Raw genomic sequence first — 27,824 nt, 5'->3', positions numbered from 1 at the left:
AATTGTTCAACAGATTTTAATAATCAACAAAATGTAATTAACATTTAGTATTCTTAATAGTAATGTCTAACATTGGTCATAAGCCTAGTACTTACTTCATTACTGAACACACACCATAAAATAAACAGTATTTACAATGGGACTTAACATAGTGACCTAGTCATTAATACAGTATATAGTTGATAACTGAACTTGCACCATAATAAACAAACAGTAATTACACTGCAGTAGTAAACTTTAGGTTCATAATTGTAAAAATCTCCTTTCTTTGGCCAAGTGAAGACGCACCTTCACAATAAAGTAGGATGGCATAATTGACATTTGACATTTCAATTGAGACATTTAAACGCATTTTTATCATGTGACCCTCTGTCGTTTAGCTGGCTGTTGGAGATTGTGTTCACTCTTATCACATTCCTGACTTTCTACTATATCTCGAATTCCACCCATCTGTAACAAGAAAAAATACTTTTATGCAATAACAAACATTTTTTTATCTCTGAGAATTAGATTTTCCTTGCAAATAAAATTAAATTTTCAAATTTCATAAGATCCCCATAATCCTTAAAAATAATGAAAACATGTTGAACTGAGAGCTTTTGTTTATTAATGAATGGCTTAGTTTTTGGTAAATATGAATTTGATCAGCGATGGAAGTGAAAACCCATCACACAGTATAACATGCAAACATACTGACATGAAGCTTAATACTAAATTTCAGAAACCCTTGATTTGCTGTCCCTGAGTACAACAACAATTTTATTTGTCAGAAAGATGAACAGAAACACAAACACATAAACAAGTATACACCTCTCCTTTGAAGCCTAATAAAAATAATATACAAAATCATGAAGCCACTAATGATTTATTTACCAGCACAAATAAACGACGATTGTATAAAATTCACAAATATATTTTTCTTCTTCAAAAAAATTAAGTTGAAGGATTCAACTGATAACCTCCTTTCAGACTTACTGTGACTTGGTAAGGAACTGTAGACTCTTTTTTGGATGGAGATTTATACAACCAAGCATATCTTTGTTGGCCTTCCCAGTATAAAATGACTCTCACTGTACTGGCATGTCCCCAACTTTCTCCTAGAGCAGGTACTAACTGTGAACTCTCTCCATGTTTTACTTTTGTAGTCATTTGGTTAGTTAGTACAACCTACAATAATAATAATGGTGACTTATCTCCCCTTTTCTAAAGGTGTTCTGTTGTAATCATATATTGTTGATATCAATAGGAGCCTCCCATTATTTTTCATTTTAAACACTGGAATCTTCCACTGTAAATCTTTCTCTTCAAGAACTGTTTTACTCTGACAGTCTTTCAGTAGCAAATCTTTAAATATTAATTTCTATGCAATTTTAAATGATTACAAATGTATCTCAAAATTCTCTCTTTTTTTTCATTTTAAAAGTTGGAAATTGTTATTAACAAAATGAATGAATACTGAATTCTTATAGGTACTATTTTTTTTTTATTTATCAAGTTAAAAAAAATTTTTGTTTTGGTTAACTCCTTCATTTATTATTTGTTCTGTTTCAATGCATATTTCAAGAATTTCTTAACCATTGATAATCAACTGTAATAGTGAGATGCTTGATATAAGTCAAAATTAAGAAATAATTCCTTCATGTCATGCTCTATGCTCATTTTAACATGGGTAGGCATTATATTTGTCGATATTTTACACTGAGCGTTAGCATGACATGAAGGAATTATTTCGATTCTAATAGGACAAATACAGTATTTTTATAGGTCGAAGCGTGTGAAATAACCGTAAAAACGTTTGGCTGTTCCCGTTTCCTCCTCAAGGAGTCTGTGCATTGCAGTTCATATTTGATAAGTTTAAAAACTACGAGCAGGGTAAATATATGTTGTTTCATAAAAATATATAATACAAGTTTATGTTAGCTGCTTAAATATATATATTTTAAAGGATAATGATGGAAATAAAGTTAATATAAACAGTAAGTTTGTGCGCATGTGTCAAATATATTTTTGTGCTCATTAGAACACGGCTTTGTTTACAAAGCGTATTAAGGACGTCATATTAGAATGTCTCTTAATAGGTTTCTTCTTGAATGACAATGTATAGAGATCTATGGAAACAAATAAATTTCAAATCGATGAAATTTCGCATTTCTTAAGCAAAGGCCAGGTGATGGTTACATTGTTTTAATCTGGCCGTATATCATTTTCAATCTTTTGACACTACCAACATCCTGGCAATTGCATACATTATGCTCTTACTTTGAAAGGCTGCCTGATATGCAGAAAAGAGACAAATCTTACTTGGAAAGGCTGTCAGCTATGCAGAAAAGCATTAAAAAGCAATGTTGGTCGTTGGATTGACTACAAAGCAGGTCAATAACAATTTCATTCCTCCCACATGAGAGGTCTGCATGCTTATAAAAAAGTACTAAGACATATCATATCAGTGAACCATAATGTACAACATTAATCAAATACTTACAGCTATTTTATATTCTGTTGCCAGTTTAATAAAGCTCTGTGCCATTGATGTTAACAGTCTTGTCCTCAATGAAAAATCATCAAAGTCATGTCTGAAGTGGAAAGCTATACTGTCTACTACAACCAGCTTAACCTGTATATAATGGACAGATAATCACTAAATTAATACTTTGTCAAACAATTATAATTATTGTGTATATAATTGGCAATATATTTGCATTTTTATTTTACTTAATATTCACTCGATATTGAAACCTTCATAAGTTCATATCTATTCTGTTTTGTTTTTTTATTTGAGAATTTGGTTATGATGGTAGATCTTTGATGGTGTCTATAAAGGGATTCCTGATTTTTTTCCCGACATATGATGATCCTGTGTTTACTACTAACTATAATCCTTAAATAAAACTGTAGAAAGAGAAAACAAACCTTAGGATGATCCTTGATAAAATCTGGTAGAAGATGAACTGTAGCTAACAACTCCACATAGTCATGACATCTATAGTAGTGTATCCTGGATAATACTTTCTCTGTTGTAAACTCTGACATACTGGATTTAGTTTCTGAAAAATAACAGTTTTAACATTTTTTTCAACAGTACTCTTAATAATTATGAAAAAATGTTTGTTTGTTTACTTATTAAAAGAGTAAAGTTCTAGAGCTATCAATATATTGGCCTTTTTTGTGTATAGTTGTCTTTTAAGTGCTGGCACCTTACTGAAGTACATGATGTTTATTTATGGTGACATCAACATTCATTTAAGATTTACTCCACCTCCATAAGCATTTGTTTGGAGAAATAGCCAAAGAAAACTTCTATTTATTGACAACAAATTATTTCGTTTTTACCTTGTCTCAATTTTTTTAGGTTTAAATTTTAGCCAATTTTGTACAATACTTTGAAAAAGATTTATATATAAGTCTGTGTGTACCAATCTTCATAATGGGGTATCAAAATTTCATTGATCTAATGATTTTTCAACAACCTGTGAAAATTGGAATCCTTCAATTTTGTAATTAATTTAACATTCTATATATTGAAAACGCAAAAACTGCGAGGTTTTCATTATTGCGAATAATGACTGGGTTAATATCACAATAGTTAGAACTCACATTTTGATATCAGGTACATTTATATGTTTGCAGATTTTCTTGAAGATGCATATAAAATCTTGTATTTTATTTCCATTCTTCAAAAATCGCAATAATAAAGGATGGCAGTAATTTTCCGAATTTACAGTAGCCTATAGTCTAAACTGACCTTCATCTGATTCCATCTGAGAAATTTGTTGACAATGTTGTATGGTTGCCGTGGTGATATCTACTAATCTCTCCACAATTAAACTCCCCTCTGTATCAAGGTACACCACTTCACCATCCAAACCTCCAAAACATTCTGGTATCTGTACATCTACTGCTAACTGCATGCTAGAAGGACATACAAAAATACAACCAGGTGCTCCGCAGGGCGCAGCTTTATACGACCCCAGTGGTCGAACCCTGAACAGTTGGGGCAAATTTGGTCACAATATTCAAGCTTGATACCGTCTGAACTTTGATTGTGATCAAATTTTTGACATAATATAGGTTTTTGCCACAAAATTAATGTGGTTAAAGATCTAACGCATCTATTGCACAATACTGTGCAATTCAATATTTCTTATTGAAACTTTTCAAAATTTGAAATTTGAAAAATGTTGAAAAAAAAAAAAAATCCCTTAAAAAAATGGTAAACTGAGACCCCCCCCCCCCCAATTTATTGAAACCCCCCCTTGGAGCAGTAACCCTTAAACTCAATCCCATGCTTTCCTTTGTAATATTGAACCTTGTAGTACGATTTCAGAGAGATCCATACACTTTAACACAAGTTATTGTCATGATTGTTTGGAAACTAGAAACATGCTTCTTTTTGGCCCTTTTTTGGCCTTTAATTCCTACATATTTTGGGCAATTAACCCAAAACTTAATCCCAGCCTCCCCTTTGTTATATGGCACATTGTGGTACAATTTCAGAGAGATCCATGCAATTACACACAAGGTATTGTCTGGAAACTAGAAAAATGCTTGTTTTGGCCCCTTTTTGGCCCTTAATTCCTAAACTTTGGCCCCATAACCCCTTAAATGAATCCAAACCTTCTACTTGTGATTTAAAACATTGCAGTATACTTTCAGAGCAATTGAAATACTGGTAAACAAGTTATTAGTTATTATCCTGAAACTAGAAAAATGCTTGTTTTGGCCCCTTTTGGGCCCCTTATTCCTAAACGGTTCGGACCATCATCACCAAAATAAATCCCAACCTTCCTTTTGTGGTATTGAACCTTCTGAAGAAATTTCATTAAGATCTATTCATTTAAACTAAAGTTATTTTCCGGAATCCAAAGTGTTTGGACGACGACGATGCAGACGACGACATCATACAAATATACGAACCCAAAATTTTTTTGGGGTCGTATAAAAACTACAGAAGTTAAATTATGACATAACAAGAGGCTGTCAAAATAATAGCAAACCAGGTTTTCACAATATTTATTTGTGTCATTGTATAGGCAATGAAGGGCCATAACTCCTGAAGGTCAAAAGTGAAAATCATCCGTATCAACCTTGATCTCAATTTTGTAATCAGTTACAACACATTAAAATTTGATATCTGTTTTGTTGAATGGTTCACAAGTTCTTGCACTGAAATGACATAATGTGCTATTTTTTAAGGAATCAAGAACCGTAACTCCTGAACTATAAAAGGGAAATGTTCAATTTTGTCATTATTAACAACATATTAAATTTTGTGAAGCATGTTTGTTATTCAGTTAGTAAATGGTTTTATTATAACTCAGTGTCTAGGTCTAGAAAATACTTGAATAAAACTAAGCCTACATTTATATACAACATAAACTAAAACTGATTTTGTTTTGAAGATATTTCGTGTCTATAGTTACCACATTTGTGTCTTTCCTATGCCAGGAGCACCACAGAACTCTGTAATCTTACACAGTGGTACTCCTCCACCTAACATAGCATCAATCTGTTCAGAGAATGTGATGATAGGTGGTAGTGTCTGCTCCTGTTGTAAGATATCAAATGCTGATTTTACTGTAGACTTCTTTGTAGTGTCATCGTTAACAAGTTTTATGATTTCCAAACATTCCTCCAAGCCTATGCCAGTTTCTACAAATGAAAAAGTAATCTTAGGTAAAGTTGAATATTTATTTCAAGTGGACCAATCTTGATGTCAACTGTAAAATTGTTCCCTTCTTTTTAAGTCACATTGATTTCAAGTCGACCAATTATAAGAGCAATTTAATTGAACTTAATATTTTTAAGTTAGAGGCTTAAATATTCACAAATAAACATATTAATTACTACAGTAATTGACTTTTAAACTGATGAGTTTTATAGACAAATTTGCATCTGTCATACGATCAGTTTCCCATACAATATTACGACTAAAGTTAATCGTACAGTCATGAACAAATCAGTAACTGATCAGTCACTGGTATCTATAATTTTTTTTAACAGCAAATAAATTTTTCTTTCAAAAGTAAAAATCTTATCTGGAATATACTAACGTGACATAATTCTTCTAGAAAAGCTTAAATATATCAAAGGGTCATAAAGATTTTTCTTGTTTGAAGATTTTTCATGCACTCCTAGTTTTGATCTGAGGCACTGCTAGGGAGTCTCATTAGGGGGTTCTGATCCCGGTTACTGTTTTGTCAGATTCCCGTATCTAGCTAACACTATGTGCGCAAGCAATTCTCATTTTTTTTGTAATTTCCCGTGTCCTGCTAGACTTCATTTCCAGTTTTCACGGCACAATAATTTGACTTTCACGTGTCACAATTACAAAAAATCGGCAATCCTGTGTCACGCTTAGACCCCAATGAGACTTACCTGCTATCACTGCATTACCTTTAGACGGACCAGAAGGCTTGATGTCTTTAAGATCTTCTACTGTTATAACTACATTACCTTTAGACAGACCAGAAGGCTTGATGTCTTTAAGATCTTCTACTGTTATAACTACATTACCTTTAGACAGACTAGAAGGCTTGATGTCTTTAAGATCTTCTACTGTTAAGAATCCTGCAGCACACAACTTTGTCTTATGTACAGGAGCTATGGGAAAGGTGCTCAAAGTTCTCTGGGACTGCATTTCTTATTACTGGAAATAAATATGAATATGTACTTATGGACTCATTATTATTTGTGGGATACCAATTTTTGTAGATTTTGTGGTTACAGATAAACCACAAATTTAAATGTTTAAATTTTATTGAAGCACCCTTTTTTATGTAAGGTTCAAAACAGGCAGACTTCGGAAAAACCTGACAATTTCAAATATCCAGGAAAAAATAATGTTTTTTCAATCCATGAAAAATTGGTATCCACAAAATTAAATGAATCCACAGTAACTAAATTTTTCAAGTGGAGATCCTGAAAAGAGATTGATAATGCGAAAAAAAAAATGTTTATGAAAATAGTGTAGGGTCACCAGATTAAAAATTAGAGGGTCCAAGGACCCTGTGTCGCTCACCTGATATTTTTATTTACAATTGATGCATGATAAATGCAACTGTTGTACTTTCGTTTAGTTTCAGAGATATAATACTAAAAAGTGCATTTGAAACCTGTTTTATTTCAGCCATGTGGGCAGGCAGGGTCATCATACACAGTGGTCCCTGGATATCCTAGTGGTGATTTAAACCAAGTTTGTTTAAATTTGAGTTGTTTCAAGGGAGAATTTTGTAAAATTTATCTAACGAGAAATGCAAAGTAATGAGAAAGTTGTGAAGTTGTTTTGTTGTTGCGCAACCCCCTGCTCCCCCTTTGCCAAAAAAACCAAAAAGGTAATAAAAAATTATCATATAAGGGCAATCTATCCTATTAATGATTTCTGCAAAATTCAGTTGATTGTGCAAGGGTTGTATAGCCAGCTGAGGTCGTTAAAAACTCTCTTTTGTTGTTGCAGATAGATTTTGACCTGATAAACAATTTTACCACATGTCAGATTTGCTCTAAATGCTTTGGTTTTTGAGTGATAAGCCAAAAACTGCATTTTACACCTATGTTCTATTTTTAGCCATGGCAGCCATCTTGGTTGGTTGGGCAGGTCATCGGACACAATTTTTAAACTATATACCCGAATGATGCTTGTGGCCAAGTTTGGTTTAATTTGGCCCATTAGTTTCAGAGGAGAAGATTTTTGTAAAAGATAACTAAGATTTACGAAAAATGGTTAAAAATTGACTATAAAGGGCAATAACTCCTAAAGGAGTCAACAGACCATTTTGGTCATGTTGACTTATTTGTAGATCTTACTTTGCTGAACATTTTTGCTGTTTACAATTTATCTCTATCTATAATAATATTCAAGATAATAACCAAAAACAGCAAATTTCCTTAAAATTACCAATTCAGGGGCAGCAACCTATCAACGGGTTGTCCGATTCATCTCAAAATTTCAGGGCAGATAGATCTTGACCTGATAAACAATTTTACCCCCATGTCAGATTTCCTCTAAATGCTTTGGTTTTTGAGTGATAAGCCAAAAACTGCATTTTACCCCCTATGTTCTATTTTTAGCCATGGCAGCCATCTTGGTTAGTTGGCCAGGTCACCGGACACAATTTTTAAACTAGATACCCGAATGATGATTGTGGCCAAGTTTGGTTTAATTTGGTCCAGTCGTTTCAGAGGAGAAGATTTTTGTAAAAGATAACTAAGATTTACGAAAAATGGTTAAAAATTGACTATAAAGGGCAATAACTCCTAAAGGGGTCAAAAGACCATTTCGGTCATGTTGACTTATTTGTAGATCTTACTTTGCTGAACATTTTTGCTGTTACAGTTTATCTCTATCATAATAATATTCAAGATAATAACCAAAAACAGCAAAATTTCCTTAAAATTACCAATTCAGGGGCAGCAACCTATCAACGGGTTGTCCGATTCATCTCAAAATTTCAGGGCAGATAGATCTTGACCTGATTTACAAGTTTACCCCATGTCAGATTTGCTCTAAATGCTTTGGTTTTTGAGTTATAAGCCATAAACTGCATTTTACCCCATGGCGGCCATCTTGGTTGGTTGGCCGGAACACTGGACACAATTTTTAAACTAGATACCCCAATGATGATTGTGGCCAAGTTTGGTAAAAATTGGCCCAGTAGTTTCAGAGGAGAAGATTTTTGTACAAGCTAACGACGGACGACGACGACGACGGACGATGGACGACGGACGCCAAGTGATGAGAAAAGCTCACTTGGCCCTTCTGGCCAGGTGAGCTAAAAATGAACACATTAATTTCTGGATAAAAAGTAAGCAGTTGACAACTCTATAAACAGTAAATGTGAAAATCAGGGAATTCCAACTTTATCTATCTTTTTACACATTGTGAATTGGATTGAGAGTTGTATTATTGGCACCTCATACCACATTTTCTTATATCTATGCAAGAAATTTAGGTCTTTGCATATTGCACATGCAGTCTGCATAACAGTTGTTGTTGAAGATAGTATGCTGATTTTTAGATGTCTTTTGTGTTAATGAGCTGCTGTCTCATTGTCATATCAGCCAAATATTTTCAAATCAACCAAAACAGAATGATCATGATGATATTTCCACCAAAAATTCCCAAGATATTACTTTAGCTTAACCATAAGTAAACTGATATGTCAACAGGAGACATGCTTGTATATTTTTGTGTGAGGCAGACACTGGTCAGGCTGATCCACACAAAGCAGATAGACTATTTAACAGGGCTCTTATTTATTAATAGCCTGTGGTTTCTATTGGTGATACAGAGCCATTTGACTAGTTGACAGGGACTATATTTAAGTGGTTTCTTTAAGCAGCAATCCTCTATCAAATAAATCCAGATGAATTACTACTTCTAATATATGCCTCTGCTGTTCAACAATTTGGGATTGACTGTTGGTTTGTTATTTTAAGTCATTTGTAATAAAATTGAGAATGGAAATGGGGAATGTGCCAAAGAGACAACAACCCGACCATAGAAAAAAACAACAGCAGAAGGTCACCAACAGGTCTTCAATGTAGCGAAAAATTCCCGCACCCAGAGGCGTCCTTCAGCTGGCCCCTAAACAAATATATACTAGTTCAGTGATTATGAACGCCATACTAATTTCCAAATTGTACACAAGAAACTAAAATTAAAATAATACAAGACTAACAAAGGCCAGAGGCTCCTGACTTGGGACAGGTGCAAAAATGCAGCGGGGTTAAACATGTTTGTGAGATCTCAACCCTCCCCCTATACCTCTAGCCAATGAAGAAAAGTAAACGCATAACAATACGCACATTAAAATTCAGTTCAAGAGAAGTCCGAGTCTGATGTCAGAAGATGTAACCAAAGAAAATAAACAAAATGACAATAATACATAAATAACAACAGACTACTAGCAGTTAACTGACATGCCAGCTCCAGACTTCAATTAAACTGACTAAAAGATTATGATTTCATCATATGAACATCAGGCACAATCCTTCCCGTTAGGGGTTTAGTATCATACCATCATAACATCTATAATACTAAAATTACGAGGTCCAATTTGTCAGCCGTCATCACGTAAAAACGACGAATCATAGAATTCAACTTTATATATAACTAATATAGTACAAAGGTGTAGATTAAAAATTACACCACTCCAGGCCCTTTTGTTTTCCACGTAATTAATATTGCCAATAATTAAGAAGTTCCGGGTCGAGTCCGCTACCGATACCAATAGTATATTCACCTGTTACCTATTACCTTATCTGTACGTTCCGCATCTGACAGGCGCACCACCAAACGTTGTATTCAGGACTAATATGCTATATACACCGGTCATAACCACAGGGTTGACACTACTAAATTGTCAAATTGTTACCTATTGTAGTATTTTAATCAGTAAGACTTTCTAAGATAACGATACGAATACTAAAAATCTTGACTAAAAATAAGGCGTATAGCCGGTACAGTTTTCAATTTGTTCAGTAGTTGGCATGACGTAAAACAGCAAAGCAAAGAATTCAACTTTATTTATAACTTATATAGGACAATGCTGTTGATTAAAAAATACTCCATTCCAGGACCTTTTGTTTTCTAAATAATCAATATTACCAATAACTGATAAGTTCCAGTTCAACGGGTTCAAACAGAAAGACTTGAAAGCAGAGAAAAACTGTGTATCTTATAATCGACATGACTTTATCAGATGACAATACTAATACTAAAATAAGGCTTGCGCATAGTTATATACTTTAATTCAGTCACGGACCCGTGATATCACGGGTGTGTTCTAGTATATATATATATATATGAGAAAAACATAACCTGTGTCATGCCAACAACTGGTTTTTGAATAAATCTGTTTAGTTCTGATGCAAAGACCCTATAAGTGAATCAATATTAACGCCAAAATATGCAATCTTTAATGACCTGACAACAGTATCGTAACTATATCAGTATCGTAATGTATACTGTAAATTCAGAAATCATTGCTAGGTATTTATAAATGTAAATAATGCAACTTGGAGAGTATCCCAATAATAAGAACCATGCAGCATTATGATATCTGATACACATATCTGTATGCAGTTTTTCCTGAAATCGTTATACAAATTTATCTTAAATTTGGGTTGGTTCTATCAAATTTGCATTTATAAATGCTAGCAAAAATTTCTGAATTTACAGTATTCTATTTTGTGTCTGTAACTCAAAATGATACCTTTTTGTGAAGCAGTCGTTCTTTACTGAAGTAATTGGGCATAAGCATAAAAGAAGCATTTCAAAACGATCAACAAAAACATAACTTTATATCCATCAGTATAACATTTGTATAATAACAAATAACATTATAACAAATAACATTATAACAAATAACATCATTTTTAACAAATGAGGTAATTTCTTTACCAGTAAGGCAGTAACCAAAAAACAAAAAGTGCATAAAAAATTGAGAACTCCCCAAAATTTAAAAAAAAAAAAACCGGATCAAAACATAAATATAAAATACATGAATAAAACTCATTGTTGCTATGTCACAGGTTGCTTAATAATAAAATAACATGAATGTTAAAAAAAATTGTAATTTTATAGCAAATACTACATTGCAGTACTCATATGGGAACTTTGGTAAAAATGGGAAGTATCGATAGATTGACCACATTCTGAGCATTTTTTTTGGAAAGTCTATTTTGAGCTATGACAGGAACAAATACACAACTTTCATACTAGATACCTTATAAATACTTAAAACTCAAGTTTGATTGAAATTGGTCCAGCAGTTTCAAAAATCTTTTTTTTCCTTTTTTATAAAGTTTACAAAAAAGATGGATGCCAGTTGAAGAGATAGGATTATTATAAGCTATCTTTATTGTTTTATTACACTTATATTAACAGTAATTACAGGAATGTAATGAGTATTTATTGTAATCTATTCCAATTTAAAAATTTCAGAATAGTACCAAATTTTCTATGTGCAATAGAGCATTACATTTGGATTTGTCAACAGACCAAGATGTCCTACTTTTATGGCCATCGTTATGTTAGTATCTTACAATCTACATTTAGTTTAATGACATCTGATGAACATGATGAAGCATACTGTAGCACTCATGGCACCCATATAGTATAAAACAAAACATGCAAAAACTAAGGTTAAATTTGCATAACTTTAGGGTCTGACAAGAGATCAAGATGTCCTTTTAATAAGCACATCCGCATTTAAAGTTTCAAAAGAATTCTTAGAGTGATAAAAACCACAATAGAGATCTAGCGCAAGTTTAATAAAACAGTGTTTAAATTCATGACACAAAATTTTTCATTAGCTTGACAAAACATAAGGAAAAGTGTTATTGCTGTTCTTCATTTTAAAGTTTAGGTTCTCATTAAGGCAAGATCATGAGCCCTAGATCGGAAAATGTTGTATCCACTTAGCAAACATTTCATTATATAGAAAAAGCTAAAAAATTAATCTCAATATTATGTCATGGTCTTGTTCTATATTGTCATGGAAACTGAATGATAAATTAAACAGCAATAAAATGTCTTCTTCTCAAAGCTAAAAATTTCCCAGAACATTACTGAGAACCGTGAAGTTATATTGAAGGTTTCAGAGCAAAATCTTATACACTATCATGTTTATTGTGATTATATAATAGCCTCCCTTTGCTGGTTATTTACAATGCTACTATCACTAATAGTGCAGTAAAAAATACAGATGTTCAGTAACTCTGACAGGTAAACTAATATCAACAAAGAAATCTTAAAAACACTACAATAATTTGCCTGACAATCTGAAAATAAAGTAAGAACAACATACATTTAAACAACCATGGAAACTGTGTATTCCTCTATACCAGAATTACTGGTAGTGTACTGTTTATTGAAACTGGTGTACTGGGAATTGGAATATTGAAATAGCCAACTTGAAGGCAGACAACAAACACAACATTTCACTTTAGTTTGGGGGTCTAATTTACTCAATTTTAATGATATAAGGAAGATTACCAAAGTTGGAAGAGTCATAATGACAATAATAAGGACTTTTCCATGATATTCAGTCGGAATATTTTTTGAAACACACTGTTTCATCAGTCATTTTAGTTAAAATTTTATCCATTTCAAATAAAATTAGGCTATAAAATATGATGGGTGGTATTTGGGGACAATTTTTCAACTAAAAAGTTTAGATCAACATACATGACTTGTATAAAAGGTTTAGATTTTTTTTTAAAATACCATATATGGTCATGGGTTGAAAAACCTTTAAATAATAGCAACTAGTACCTCAGATTGGGCAAGATGATCTAAAAACCTCAAACCAGTGCCTTATTTAAATTATTTTGTTTAGATATTTAAGTGTAAAAAGTTTTATAACACTAAAAACTTGTTAAAACTATAATACTACTGAATCCCATCAACATGATCAAGTTATTAATTTATGTACTCTGGTGATACTCATCATGATAGAGTTATACACTTATTAATTAGTCCACCATTTAAACAATTTTCAATAAAAAAATCCTAAGAGTATAACACTGCAGTACTTCAACTTGTCGATTCATTTATCACCCTCAGAGATCAATTTCACATGAAAAGCTTTATTCGGTACACGTTCATTTCCTTTTCCAAAATTTCTGAATTTATGATCTTTTGGGCTGATTATTGTCACTAACAACAGTTTTGTTTGACTTTTATTGAAGCTATGAAACCCAATAACCTCACTCTTATCATCCTTATAAACAAGTGGTTCAGTAAATGCCAGATGAACACACTTCTTCTTTGGATGCATAACTTGGATACCATCCTCCATCACCATGAACAGGTTACCATGGTGATCGATTGTCACAGCACTCAAACCATACGGGCTATATGACATGCTTTCGGTGCCATCTTCTTTTGAAACATACAGTGTGTTATTGAACAATCCCCAAAATGTGTTGTTAGGTTGTGCAATGAAGGAATCAAATTGCAAGTCGAAATCCAATTCCTGAACACAGCAACCAAGAACATCAAACACAAATAAGCAAATTTTCTCTGCATTTTCTTCAGTATATAGAAAAATCCTTTTGCTGTTAGAATCTAATATCACTTTATTTCTGTAAGAAGTATAACCATAATTGTCAAGATTTATAGACCCTGTCTTTTTCATTGTTGCTTTGCTTGCAAATAACATTTCCCTATTCAAGATTTTCTGATAGACAATTACTACTCTATCTGAATTCTGAATAGATGATATACCGTATATCTTAGCATCATCATACATGATTCTATCAAGTGAAAAGAAACGGTACTGCTGCAAATATTTCATGTGTTCATCATATTTAACAAGCTGTAAGACTGTTTTGTACTTTCCATTGATAACCAATCCTAGTATGCCAGCTACCAGTATATAATTATCATCTGTAACTGTGGCACATTGTACATTTAAATCCATATCATCTACTCTTTCATTTTCTGCAAGGAAGTCTTTAGGATCGATCCATTTTTCTTTTTCTAATGTAAGATTTGGAAAATCTTTGCTTTCAGTTCTAGATAAGCTCTCATCATTATCAATCAAGCTTTCTACACTTAAGGGATTAGTAACTTTTTCATAGTTGACAGACAAGTATCCTAATGATTTAATACCCTCTATTTCATGACTGGCTTCATGCAATTCAATATTAACTTTTGAATTCGGTGGTATTTTCTGCAGCTTTTTCACTCTTTCTTTTAGTTTTTCTGACTGATTTTGAACAAATGAGTATATCTGACTTTCAGAACCATTGGCGGTTACAAACTCTAAGGCAGTCTGATCAGCTTGTACTTCCTTCTCCATATTCATCAACTCTTGTTTCTCCTTTCCTGACTCTTCTTCTCCATCTTTATCCACAGTTGCTAGTTCACTCAACAAATCTTTTTCTAAATCATCTATATGCTGAATAAACTTGGACTTGATATTGGATACTGCCTTCTTTATTTTCTTTATTTGATTTTTTAACTCTTCTTTCGACACCCTTCTTTCCTCAATAATTTTGTGACTGACTTTTGCCATTTCTTTCAAATCATGGCCTAATTTTTTGAGCCAATCAGATTGCTTGATTCCCTTTGCTGCCCTGTTTAGATGACAGACATTTTTACAAGACTTATGACTAGTTTGGAAGCATTGACGACAACAGATCACATCATGATCTTTGCAGACGACATCTTGCTGTAGGTCGTGATGCCATTTGCAATTAGATGTGGACAACATTTCATAATATTCAGGGGATATTTGTTCCTTCATGTCTATAACATGATGGCTTCCAGTAAGTTTAATTGCTTGGTGATCCTCCAAACATTTACTGCACAGACCCTCTTCACAATCAATGCACCAACTTGTGGACTTGGATTCCACATCCCGTCTGCTGCATGGATTACAATGCATCATAAAATCTTCCACTTCCTGAAACACCAAGTTTATTTTTTTATTGACATCTGGAATTATAGTAATTTTGCAAGTTGGTTTTGAACATTTCTAAAGGTCACAGGTAATTATAAATGAGACATGAGGTTAGGAGGTTGTCTGCCATACCCCAGAAGTCACAGATGAGATTTGACCATTTCGGAGCCACATTGAACTATTACGTTTCAATTTTGGACTGTAAATCATAATGGTTTTCTATATCTTGTGTAAAATTCTCTTCCTGAGCCCTCTATTATATTGTTTGAGTATGCAAGTTGTTTTTTAAAGAATAAGTTTACTCAATAAGTTACATTGGTCGACCCAAGGTCAATCACTCAGCTGCGTAAACAACTTCATCAAACAATTGGTTCTTCTCTGGCATAATGATGATATTTATAAGCATTGTGATATAGGAAATTCCATACCTATATACTTGAAGTCATAGTGCCCACAGTTACTTTCTTAAGGCCACTTAGTTCCTGAACTATGTATGAAGATCCAAGATTTTGTTACAGGGGGTGGGGGGCCCTGGCAAGCCAACTTTTGGAGTGATACTTGTAACAAATAGACTCAATGCATTTATTATAAATGTAGCTCCATAAGAACCCTCCCCCTTAAGGAAAAAAATATCCGCCTCTGCCTAGTCCGATGTATATAATTTGACAAGGAAAGGTAACAACCAGCCACCAAAGTCTTTATTATTGTAGAGCCTAGGTGGTTAAGTGGTCTAGTGCGTCGGGCATAGTGCTTGCAAGGCGATTTGGTGCCACAAGATCTCAGTAGCATGAGTTCGAGTCCAAACCAGGGAAGAACAAACTTTGCAACTGCAAATTTATAGATTTAACATTGCTGGGCTGATATATAGACAAATTATTATACTGAATGTGTTTTCAGCCTTCTTTCACCATCACTGGTGATCTGATGGATAAAATCTGCCATAGAGTTGTCACTGGTTCAGACGTACTTGTATATATATATATATTATGAATATTAACCAAACAATGTTAGATCTGTAAATTTGCTGATGCAAATTTTTCTACTTCCCTGGCTGGGATTCAATCTCGTGCCACTGAGATATCGTGGCACCAAATCACCTTGTACTATGCTCTAGATCACTAGACCACCTAGGCTCTACAATAATAAAGCCTTTGGTGGCCTGGGGTTACCTTTCCTGGTTAGTTTTAATCTAGTGTTGTAACACAGTACATGATATAAAAGGCATGAAGATGGAATTTTTACAGATTAGCTGAATTATCTATCGTACTAAGAGGATATTACAAATTAATGTAGGATACAGTCACAGAAATGATCATATTATAAGTACGTCTTAACCAGTGACAACTGAACTCTATGACAGATTTTATCAATTGGCTCACCAGTGAGGGTGATATAAGGCTGAAAACACATTCTGTTATTAAAATTGTTTAAATAACAGCCCAAAAATGTTAAATCTGTAAATTTGTGGAATCAAATCTTTTTTTCTTCCCTGGTCTAGATTAGAACTCATGCTACTGAGATATCTTGGCACCAAAATGCCTTGCACTATGCCGGACGCACAAGACCATTCCACAACCTTAGGCTCTACAATTATAAAGCTTTCGGTGGCTGGGTGCTATATTTCCTCAACAGTTTTTATCTAGCATTGTAAAACTATACATTATATATAACATTGTATAAGGCATGCAGATGGAATTTATACAGATCAGCTGAATTACCTACAAACATTAAAGGGATTATATTTGTTAGTCTAAAAACAATATTTTACCTTTTGGAATGTTGGACTGTCTTAAAAAATCTTCATACTTCTTTTTTCTGTAATCATACCTTTTACATCTGAAATATATATTTAATTATATAAATATTATTAATATTAAAGAATGTTGTTGAAAGAAGTACAAATTAGACTGCAAAGTTGGAATGAAGTAAATAAAAATATAACATAATAATAATTGTTACACATAATATAATCAAACATAATAGGATCAAACAAAATTGTATGCCAATGCTTGTTAAAAATATATCCTGTGTCTAAATCTTGATATCAAGTTAAACAGTAGGTACCATTATCAACACCAACTAGTTACAAAAAGATAGCACATTTTCAATAGAATGTACTGTGCCGCAAACAACACTATCTATACAAAATTCATTGCGCCGTTCAAAACATTATAATACAGAATAAACATGGAACTTATTAAAAATGCAAATTCCAATATTTAAAATAATTCAGAGTTGAAATAAAAGTTAGTTAAATAGTAAAATAAGGGACTGTAATTTGTATAATAGTTGCTAAATTCCCACAAAACAAGATAAAACAAAGCATAGTAGTGTTTAGTCCAAAAAGTATTTAGTGCAAACAATGATGAAATAAATGGTGAATGTGTTCATTTGACACATATGATGCCCCTGCTTGCATATCATATAAAGTTATATGGGTACATAGCTGATAAACGGTAAAAGTGACTCTACCCAAATTTGTACTTGATCTGAGTTTTGAGGTAATATGTATAAAGTTTCATAACATTTGGTTGAGCACTTAAGTTAGAGAACAGAAACAAATAATTCAGTAATCGGGCGCGTAGCTACGTTTACGTCAAAACGCCCGGGCGTACACTTGAATTTTGATAAAATAAAAATTTGATCTGAAGAAAATAAAAAGAACTGGTTAAAAGCATATTTTTTTAGCCTGGCAATTCTTCTTTTAGTGACTTGTAAATTTTGAATAAAAGTGACGAAATTTACCTTTTTAATCAAATAGTATCAAGTTATATTTGTATATTTTCTGTCAAAGTCTGAATCTACAGAAAATTTTTCTCACTTTCCTTTACTTTAAATTATCATACATTATCTGCTGAATTTCAATATGGGTCTTGCATTTTTTCCAGTCTGTGACATTTGAGTTGCAAAAACAGGACAGAGATCCTAAATTTCGCTGGCGATGTAAATAATAGGGTTCGGAATACGGTTAAAAAATTAAATACTAGTATCAATAACTTTGTCAAACCTTCATGAAATTATACCATAGTTGGACAGAAACTGTTTTTTTTTTTATCAAAAGAATATCCAGAGAATAATGATAAAATTATCATTGATTATATGTTAACTTTTCCCGAATTTTACAGATAAAATGAATTTCTTTAAGACCTAGTGGATACAAAGAGGGGTTAGTTGTAATGCATCAATTTCTTTGTCAAAACTTTTATGAAAGTTTGGGCAGAAGCTTTTTTATGATTTATGTCTGAAGCAGAAAACAAAAACCAACAGTATTATATTGACAGAAATAAACAAACAGTTTGTGTTTTTTTTACATTTTTTTTTTTTTAAATCTTTATTGATAATGTTGATTTTCATGAAACTTTGGCAAAAGTAAACATTACAGCTCAAGAAAGAATATCGAAAGAAAATGTTTTATTTTTTTTAAATCCTGTAAAGAACTCATAAATGCCGGATTGCAAAACCCTTAACGAACTCTCATATTGCACCTTAATAAAGTTTTTAATGATAGGAATGGTATTTCATTCCCAATAACTCGTTAAAATTCCCAGGGTCAATGCTATGAAATAGACCCGCTTGGGACCATCAGAACCCCTCGCCGAAGTTCGGGCGTACACGTAAAAAAAAAACTAGCTACGCCACTGTTTCCATTAGTAAAGCGGAATATCTCTACAACAGTAATAGTGATACCATCAAAATTCCAACTTGATCTGTATTTTGTGGTAATAAGCATTGAGTATAAGTTTCATAACATATGGTTGCATATGGGGTAAACTAAAGTTAGGCCACAATTAAAAATATTTCACTTTGCCCAAACCCGACCCAAGATGACTGGGTGTGGGTAGGTAGGTAGGCAATTTCTTTTTTTTTTCTTCAGAATTTGCATGAAAATATTAACAGATCTTAAAACAGTACATCTTTTTTCCCCGTCAAACCTTTGTAGAGTCAACCAAAAGCCATGAATTTAAAACCTCTATAAATAAATTAGTCTACTTTATGATTTGTATCCTGAGATGTTTATAACCCTGACAATTGCTAAATGTGTGAAAGGGCTGGTGGATTTATGAAGTGATTAATTTTTCAACAGTTACATCAACAAGATCTTTGTGTAAAAAAAATATCAGCTGACTATGTAATGATTTAATTTGTTTGCAGTTTTTAAATCCTATATATCTTTTAAAATAGATTAAATGTCCTAAAATATTTTCTGTCTTTTTATGTTTTGAAAACAAATTTTTATATTTACATTATCACACAGGTAAACTAATTTGGCTATAAATAGATCAAAACATGTTCTGTAGAATCTCCAAACTAAAAGCGTATTTGTTATAATTTTATTTTTTTAAATAATCAATATTGATAAAATATAATTGCATAAAGTTAACGTTTTCTGAACTTGAAGACTATTTTTAGGTCATGGTTTTGAGGCTTCCTCACAAATTTGTATAAAAATCCAACCATAACATGTGTTTACTTTTGCACATGTGAAAAAAATATTTCTGACAAAAGCCAGATTTTTCTTGTCAAAGGGGATTTACATTGCTCTAAATTATTCAGAAAGAGTTACATTCAGTTAAGACTATATTTCTGATTCTGTGAGCAATTATAGTTTAATCAAATTCTCCCAAACAGCAACGTACTGATCTTGTCAACTGAGACTTGTAAATTTGAACTATTTGAATAGAAGGGCATCTAATTCACATGATAAAGGAAGATTATAATTAAAGACAACAATTTTTCAAGAAGTAATTCCTTTTTATTCAGTAAAAACAAAATCTTTTTGCAAGACTGTAAATTCGCAACTTCCAGATCCATTTCCTGTCAGAGTAACATTGAAAATATTCGATTGCACATGGTTTTGAACAAATCTACCTGAATATTCTTATCAGATATTCGATTACACGATGAAATTAACATTGAGCATATAGGTAAGGGTTTGTTAGTACAGACAATAACAGCGTAAAAAAAACTGCCACTTCACATGTTTCACTTCTTTTCGTTCGTTAAATCAGAAGATAAAAACAGAGAACATCGAAGATCGATTAAATGCGTCTCTTATTCGCTTTCTTTTAATCTTATTCACAGTTACTTTCAAACGTAAAGACGACAAACATTAAGTTTTATACAATGACGGAGCGGACACGAAAAGAATCCACAAAAAAAAAAAAATCTTCTTAAAACGTCAAAAAAAGAATTTGAGTCGGCAGGTTTATTTTGGGTCGGTCGCGTTTGGGCAAACATACAATCTTTTTATTTTGGCCTTAGAGAACAGAAACCAACTTTGGGACATACGGACAAGTGTAAAACTGAATGCCCCCTCTGCTACGACAGTGGCATAAACATCCACATTAAGGTATTTCAACACAAAGGAAGTTTTTAACGACCTTAACTGGCTATACAGACCTTGCACGGTCAGCTTTAAAAGGTATTTCAGGGGCATACCCCAATCTTGAATTTTACATTCACAGTAAAAAATCGGTCTAGTTCTTTGCCCAAATCTACAAATTTGGAGACAGATTTGCAATTTACTGGTTACACTGGTTATTTATATAAAGACAACTTATACTATCTATTATAATTTTTAAGATATAAGGCAAAATGGCAAAAGTTTGGAAAAATTTGTCATGAAAGGACAACAAATCTAATAAGGAGTCAACTAAAAGTTTTGACCAGGCATACTTATTTAATTGTAGAACTTGTTTTGCTGATCCTTTTTTTTTTGCAATTGAAAGTTTCTCCCTATCCAATATAGTTTTCAAGATAATAGCTTTACGCAATAACCAAAAACATAAAATTTGTCAATTAAGGGCAATTACTCTTAAAAGAAGTGGTCTGACAGTTTGATATTTATATATCATGTATACAATGGTATATTATATAAATAACACATAGCTGAGAGGGTGATAGAGCAGATTGGTACCCCGAGAAAACATTGTCAACCGCGGCGAAGCCAAGGTTGACAATGCTTTTTCAAGGGGTACCAATCTGCTCTATCACCCTCTAAGCTATGTGTCATTTAATTTATTATACTGAACGTCCTACCATTTTTGTCTTTTTCAGATTAATTTTATTTCAAAAGGATTTTCTATGACGTCACGTACATAACAACGTTACGAGTGTTAGAAATAAACAACAAGATGTTTTTTTTTTATTTTGACAGTTAAATAATAAAATTTGATCCAAAACGTAAAACTTAAGCATTGTATTCAACTACTTGATGTAAATTCAATCCATTGTCCTTTAAATTGTCGATTTTTGATTGGTTAAGACGAGAGGGTAACATTCAAAAAAATTGTCACCCTCTCAGCTATGTGATAGAGTAAAATGACACCCTCGTATTAGCCAATCAAAATATGGCATTTTAACGTGAAGTATAATAAGAACAATTGGTAAACTTTTTGAATATTTTTGCCCCTTTCAGATTTACTCTATTTGGTGTGATTTTCAAAATAATAGACAAAACTTCCATTTTACCCCTGTATTCTATGTTTAGCCATGTCAGCCATTTTAACAAATGAGGACAAATATGGTACAACTTGGCCAAGGGAAGTCAAACTGACAGATAAGACAACTCAGACTGTCAATAAGTCAACTCCTGAGAGTCTATAATGGAAATTCAGCCAAAGAATTAAAAGAGGATTTAAACCATATAAATGATTATTAATTATTCTAATATGACGTGCTTCTTTCGCATTGTAAACAACACCTTGATAAAATTCTCGATATATCTATACTTAGCGCAGACTCAGAGAGATACATAATAATGGCTGTTACAATATACTTCCCACGTAAAGTTGTAAATCGTAATGTATTGGAACCTATTTGCAAACTCTTTGCCGATTTTATTGTTTTTAAAATAAGAAAAAAAACTTGTATTCTTATTCGGATGCATAATAAAAAGAAGTAATGCACAAGAGCTCAAAGAAATCAACAAAATAAAAATTCTGTGAATGTCTATTACTTATTTTGGCGCATTTAAGTCATTTCAAAACATGACGTCATACAAATGAAAACGCTAGGGTTGAAAATTTTCTGTTACGTGAGCCATCCAAATTCGTATAATATTGTATTTAAATTGATTTTTGAGGTACTAGGTTTTGTTTAATTTCCTATTGTATTGCGTTATTCTCATATTACTGATTCCAGCAAGTCAACATGGTGGCTCCTTAGTTACGAAATGTCAACTTTGGATTTGACGGTAGCTTAATACGAGAAAAACATGTAAATTGAAAATGACAAATGTTGGTTTGGAGAATTAAAAGAATTATATAAACAGATTTTTCTAGCGGTTATTCACGAAATAATACATGCAATCTATAGATTTAAAAGGGGTCATCCATAATTGTCAACCATTTTCCAAAGTGTACAAAACGTACACTTGGGGGGAGGGGGTTAAAAAATCAACATTTTTACCGTATTTAAAAAAAAAAAAATATTTCGTTTCCGTAGGGAAGGTCGATGTATAAAATTGAGAAATGGCTTGGGTGTGTTTCTCTTCTTATTTCTTCTTTATTATTTTCACTTGATGATATTTATTTCGATATCATAATTCTCCTCAATCCGGATAGAACGATTATAAGATCAAATCATATGAAAACTAAGTCTTTCAAAAATGTGAAATAGTAAAATTTAAACAAAAAGTTTGCAAGCATTTCTCAGTACCCCAAATAATTATGGGGCGTCCCAGAAAAAAATTAAAAATAGCCTTGCCAAACGTCATAATTATTTGGACTAGGGAAGGCTGTTCCAGATTTTAATTGTGCGTGGGAAAAATGATTGTTGTCTTATTTGTGTTCTGCAGGATGGAATTTGGTATGAGAGTGTTTGCATGTTCCTGGACTGTCTGAGCGGTTCAAGCCTTTCAAGATGTCATATTTATTTGGACTAGAGGCAACTAAGACCTTCTACATAAAAACAACTCTGACCTTATATGACAAATGTATGAAAACAACTGGAACAGTCAATCAGTCAACTTGTAAGGCGTCAAAGAAAAAAATATAATAGCCTTTCAAGAAGTCATAATTATTTGGACTACTGACAGGGACAGGTGACCTTAAAACCTGAAAAATGGGAAAAATGGGAAAATCAGGGGGGGCGATTGTGTGGATCATCGAGCAAGTGAGCAGCGCAACCATAGGCATATAGCTCTTAGGTACTCATGATAAATTTTTTGACAATTTTCGGACAGCAAATTGTCAAAAAATATCACAAGGATCTAAAGGCTTCGGTTCCACAGCTGGGGGCGAGTGCGAACTGGGGCGACTTTAACTAACTTCCTCCGCCAAATCCGTAGATAGTCAACAGAAAATGTTTTACAATGAAACAACAAAAACTTACTAAAATCGAAATGTGGATATAAACTGCACGACAAAAAACTATGTAAGGTATTTTTCTTACATACAGATAACGTATAGATATGCTGTTTACGTCCACAGGGTTTATTTTTGGTCAGGAAAAATCTGACCCACAGGACGAATTTCCCGCTTTTAGATTCGTCATCAAAACTAGTGCACTAAAACTCTTGTCAATAATTTTGAGACAAGTAGGGCCAAAAAGAGACAAGAAGAAAAAATATAACGACAGGAATACTTTGGCGTCAAGAAAAAAAATATAAATCACTTACAGTTGTAAATTACAATGTTTCAATATTTGCTGCTATTTATCTAGATTCAAATAAAAAAGCCCCCCCCCCCCCATAAAACTTCGCTTTTTTTATTTGACCCTCCCTTAAAAACATTTAAAAAATTTGATCCCCCCTCTAAGTTAAACATACCAAAATTGTAACATGCAAAATACTTATGTTATTTCACAAAAATAGTGCAAACATGAAATATTCTCAGTGGATTGAGTCCAAAAACATATTTTGCCTTGAAATATATGGCTCTTCCATGAATATAAGTAGGCATGCAGAGCAAGCCAGTGCTTTGAACTTTTTCTGACTTTTTTTTTTCTGATTTCCTGTATACTGGACTATAAAAAAAAACTTGATTCTTAGTAACTCTGAAAAAAATAAGCATTAGAAAGTAAATTAACTTTTTGAAACAGTAACTACACATTATTTACTGAGAGGGATCTATTACATATTTCCCGGCTCAGGCTCTCTTGAATGCTCCATAAAACTAAACGTTTAATGTTAGGCCTTATTGAGTCGGTAAACTTTTATATGGTGTAGTTCATACTTTCAGCTTGAATAATTCAATTACTCATTTATTGTCACATTTAATTAATAAATGTGTGATAGTAACCTCAAAATTTTTATTTGCCTTAAAAGTACAAACTTTGAGGGAATGAGGGGTATAAAGGACCCAGCGGGATCTTGTAATGAAAACAAAAAAGTACATTAGTGGTGTTTTTCATCACGGAATCATCTTTCATCTTTTGTATCGTATGTAGAATGATTCTAGAATAGATAAATATTTAATCAATTATTGGAGAATTTATTGCTCTGTACTATATTCTCTCATGATGCAACGTATTTTGAATTTTTGGCTGAAATTTTGCACAAATTGCTGTTGATTTCGTTTTATTTTATACTTAATTAATTTCTCTCAAACTATTAAGCTGATTAAAAAAAAACTTGGCAGTAATGCTTATTTAGTGATCCAAGTGAAAGAAATATAAAGACTGAAGTATTCGGGTTATGAAGCACCTATGCATTTTATATGACACAAAAAGGCAGCTTCCTTCATCACCAAAGTCTTGTGATGTCTAACTTAATTTTATATGATTGGTGTTAACCATATATTTCGATTTGACTTTTGTTATGTTCTTCTTGACATTTTGTCTCATGATGTATCTTAACTATACTTAATTTTTTCCATGTGCAAAAAATATTGAATTTTTGGAATTTATAAAAAAAAAATTGAACCCCCCTTTTCCACACACAGAAAAAAATTTGACCCCCCTACATTTTGACCAGCCCACCCTCCCAGATAAAAATTGATAAGTCCCTAAAATACTAGTTGCTAATTTATGCTAAGTGTGCGAATAACGTCAGGGTACCCAAATTGCACCTAATTTGACAGTTTTTAACCTACATTTATTTATACTTCAGACAAAGGTTTTCATTATATGTTTATTTTGTAGATGTATCATTATTTATTATATGGTTTCACCAATTTAATTTTGAATCCATATGGAATCATAGAAAAATTGGTCTAAACTGACCTCCAAACCATCAATGATTCGGAAATGAGGAGCACCTAAATTAATTGCATCCATGCCTAAATTCGCATCGTCAAAAGTCTAATAACCGAGAGCTTTTGTTTAATTTTTCAAATATTTTGAACAATTGGATTAGTCCATGCTTACTCTTCATTTGAAAAAAGGATACTTGTAACATATTGTATTTGCTCATTTTAAAAATATGTTATATACATTAGCTTTATAGCAGTCTATAGGTAAGCACTAAATTTACTGTCTTATATTTTGAACATGCTGTTAATATTTGATATATGCGTTCATCTGCAGAATATGTAGATATATTTGAAATTTAGGTACACTAAAGCACTATATGCTGTAAATGATTATGTAGGAAACTAGAATGTCAAAGCACTATGTTGTAAAATGGCCAAATTAACAATGCATGTAGGTAAACAGCCAAGCAGATTATGGTTAATTTTGATTAGATAATATTCGTATGCGCATGTCTATTGCATGAGAGTATGAAGTGTTCTATGTCTTCATTTGCTGTTCTTCACAATGTACATATTGGGAATATATTCTTATTGTGTCTAGACCTAACTGTCTGTAGTAAAAAAATTAACGGTACCAATTTTCTTGCACCAGATGCGCATTTCGACAATACATGTCTCTTCATGTAGCATATACGTTTGTGTTATTAGTCTACTCTTTTTTTCTCCTGTTCACATTTGTAGGGTTGTTTCCTGTACGCTGCCAGATATTATGCAGCATAAATGATGGGGTTTCCTGTATTTGAAGATATGCCAATGTCTTTTTATTGGATTGGTCTTCAAGGCATATTTCATGCCAGCATTTATTTTGATGGTATCTAACTATCCTTTTCCATTTTTCCTTTGATTTAGGGTGTTTCATTAGATTCTCGACCGGTTCCATCCCGTACTTGTCAGAGCTTCCTCTACTCTATTTATAAATATGTTGCTTTTTTCATTTTTCATTGCAACTTGGCGTTCCAGGATTTGATATTCTACTGAGTTATTGTTTCTTTTTATGTTCATCAATAAGGATAGCATATTTCTGTCTATCACCATACGGATTGGTATACTGCTCCAATTTGCTGAATCTGCATCGGATGAGATTGTGACATATACGCAATTGTGTCATCGGCAAACAGTCGTACAGTTGATCGGACCCTTCTGGGGCATGTCATTTATATAGAACAGGAAAATACTTGGTCCAAGGACAGATCCTTAGAGTACGCCAGACTCCACAGGTATTGAGGTTGATTTTTCTCCCTCCACCACTACTGACTGTGTTCTGTTACTGAGGAAGTTTTTTATCCACTGATTTGTTTTACCTGTTATCCCATAATGATTTAGTTTGTGGATGAGAAGGCTATGACTAACCTTATCAAATGCCTTTGAGAAGTCCATTATGAGACAATCTGTTTGTTTACCTTGATCTAAGAAGCCAGTTATGTCATCGATAAAGTCAATTAGTTGTGACTCACATGATAGGCCTGTTGTAGTGGATACATGATGTTTTGTGCATCAGCATGAGACATAATGTGACTAGTTACAATATGCTCCTGGCCATTAGTTTGCATGATATACAGGCGAGTGGAACTGGTCTATAATTAATTGGATCGTATTTCTTCCCTTTCTTATACACTGGACAGATGTTAGCTGATTTCCAAGTACTTGGCACTTCCCCTGTAAGATATGTTTAAGGTTCATGTGGACCCTTTGGCTAAAATGTCCGTTTTTTCACCTCAAAATTTACTCTGAGTACAGACAAACCTGTGCATCTGTATAAAATTTAAGGCATAGCACATGAACCTTAAGGACTCGAGGTGTTATGTTATCTGGTCCAGCTGCTTTATTTGGAATTAGGTTTTTCAGAAGTTTGTTCACACCATTTTCTGTTATATTGATGTCAGAGATGTTTTGAAAGTTACCAGACATATTACACTGCTTTTGGAATTCTTGGTTTGATATGTTGGTTTTGTCTGAAAAGGCTTTCTGAAATTGTCCGTTGAGTATATCTGCTTTTTCTGTTGGTTCTGAGTGTAGAGTTCCATTATATTTTAGGGGTGGTATTGTACTCTATAAAGGTCCAGAATCTCTTCATGCAGTTTGGTTTTTCTTGTGGTTTATTCAGGTCTGGTGGTGAGACTATACTGTCGATGTAATTCCAGTAAGCTTTCCTGATTTCTCTCTGTGTGCGATGTTTTAGTTCTTTGAATTTGTTTTTGTCGCCTCCATTTCCAGATTTTTT

General features: G+C 32.8%; 1 protein-coding gene across 3 annotated transcripts; it reads right to left on the bottom strand.

Moving 5' to 3' along the window:
- LOC143076716 (DNA repair protein RAD51 homolog 3-like) lies at positions 1-23,882 on the bottom strand. Of its 3 annotated transcripts, XM_076252564.1 has the most exons (9): positions 23,809-23,826; positions 17,179-17,246; positions 6,514-6,646; positions 5,421-5,649; positions 3,743-3,909; positions 2,911-3,044; positions 2,483-2,614; positions 976-1,167; positions 1-450 (listed from the first exon to the last, which is right to left on the bottom strand). In XM_076252564.1, the coding sequence occupies exons 3-9, from the start codon at positions 6,635-6,637 to the stop codon at positions 358-360; spliced, it is 1,071 nt and encodes a 356-aa protein (XP_076108679.1). In that variant the 5' UTR covers positions 6,638-6,646; positions 17,179-17,246; positions 23,809-23,826; the 3' UTR covers positions 1-357. The 3 variants fall into 3 exon arrangements, with proteins under 3 accessions (XP_076108679.1, XP_076108680.1, XP_076108678.1); XM_076252565.1 differs by lacking the exons at positions 6,514-6,646; positions 17,179-17,246; positions 23,809-23,826 and adding an exon at positions 6,454-6,498; XM_076252563.1 differs by lacking the exons at positions 1-450; positions 976-1,167; positions 2,483-2,614; ... (2 more) ...; positions 5,421-5,649; positions 6,514-6,646 and adding an exon at positions 11,285-15,413 and having other exon boundaries at positions 23,809-23,882.
- Positions 23,883-27,824: the final 3,942 nt, after the last annotated feature.

This window comes from Mytilus galloprovincialis, chromosome 5 (genome assembly GCF_965363235.1).
Source record: "Mytilus galloprovincialis chromosome 5, xbMytGall1.hap1.1, whole genome shotgun sequence".
In the NCBI taxonomy this organism is placed as follows: Eukaryota; Metazoa; Mollusca; class Bivalvia; order Mytilida; family Mytilidae; genus Mytilus; species Mytilus galloprovincialis.
This window is presented reverse-complemented; position numbering and strand designations above follow the sequence as displayed.

What these genes read in the sequence shown, in the direction of transcription:
- LOC143076716 (XM_076252563.1), bottom strand. Translation starts at nt 15,398, where the DNA reads ATGATGCATTGTAATCCATGCAGCAGACGGGATGTGGAATCCAAGTCC.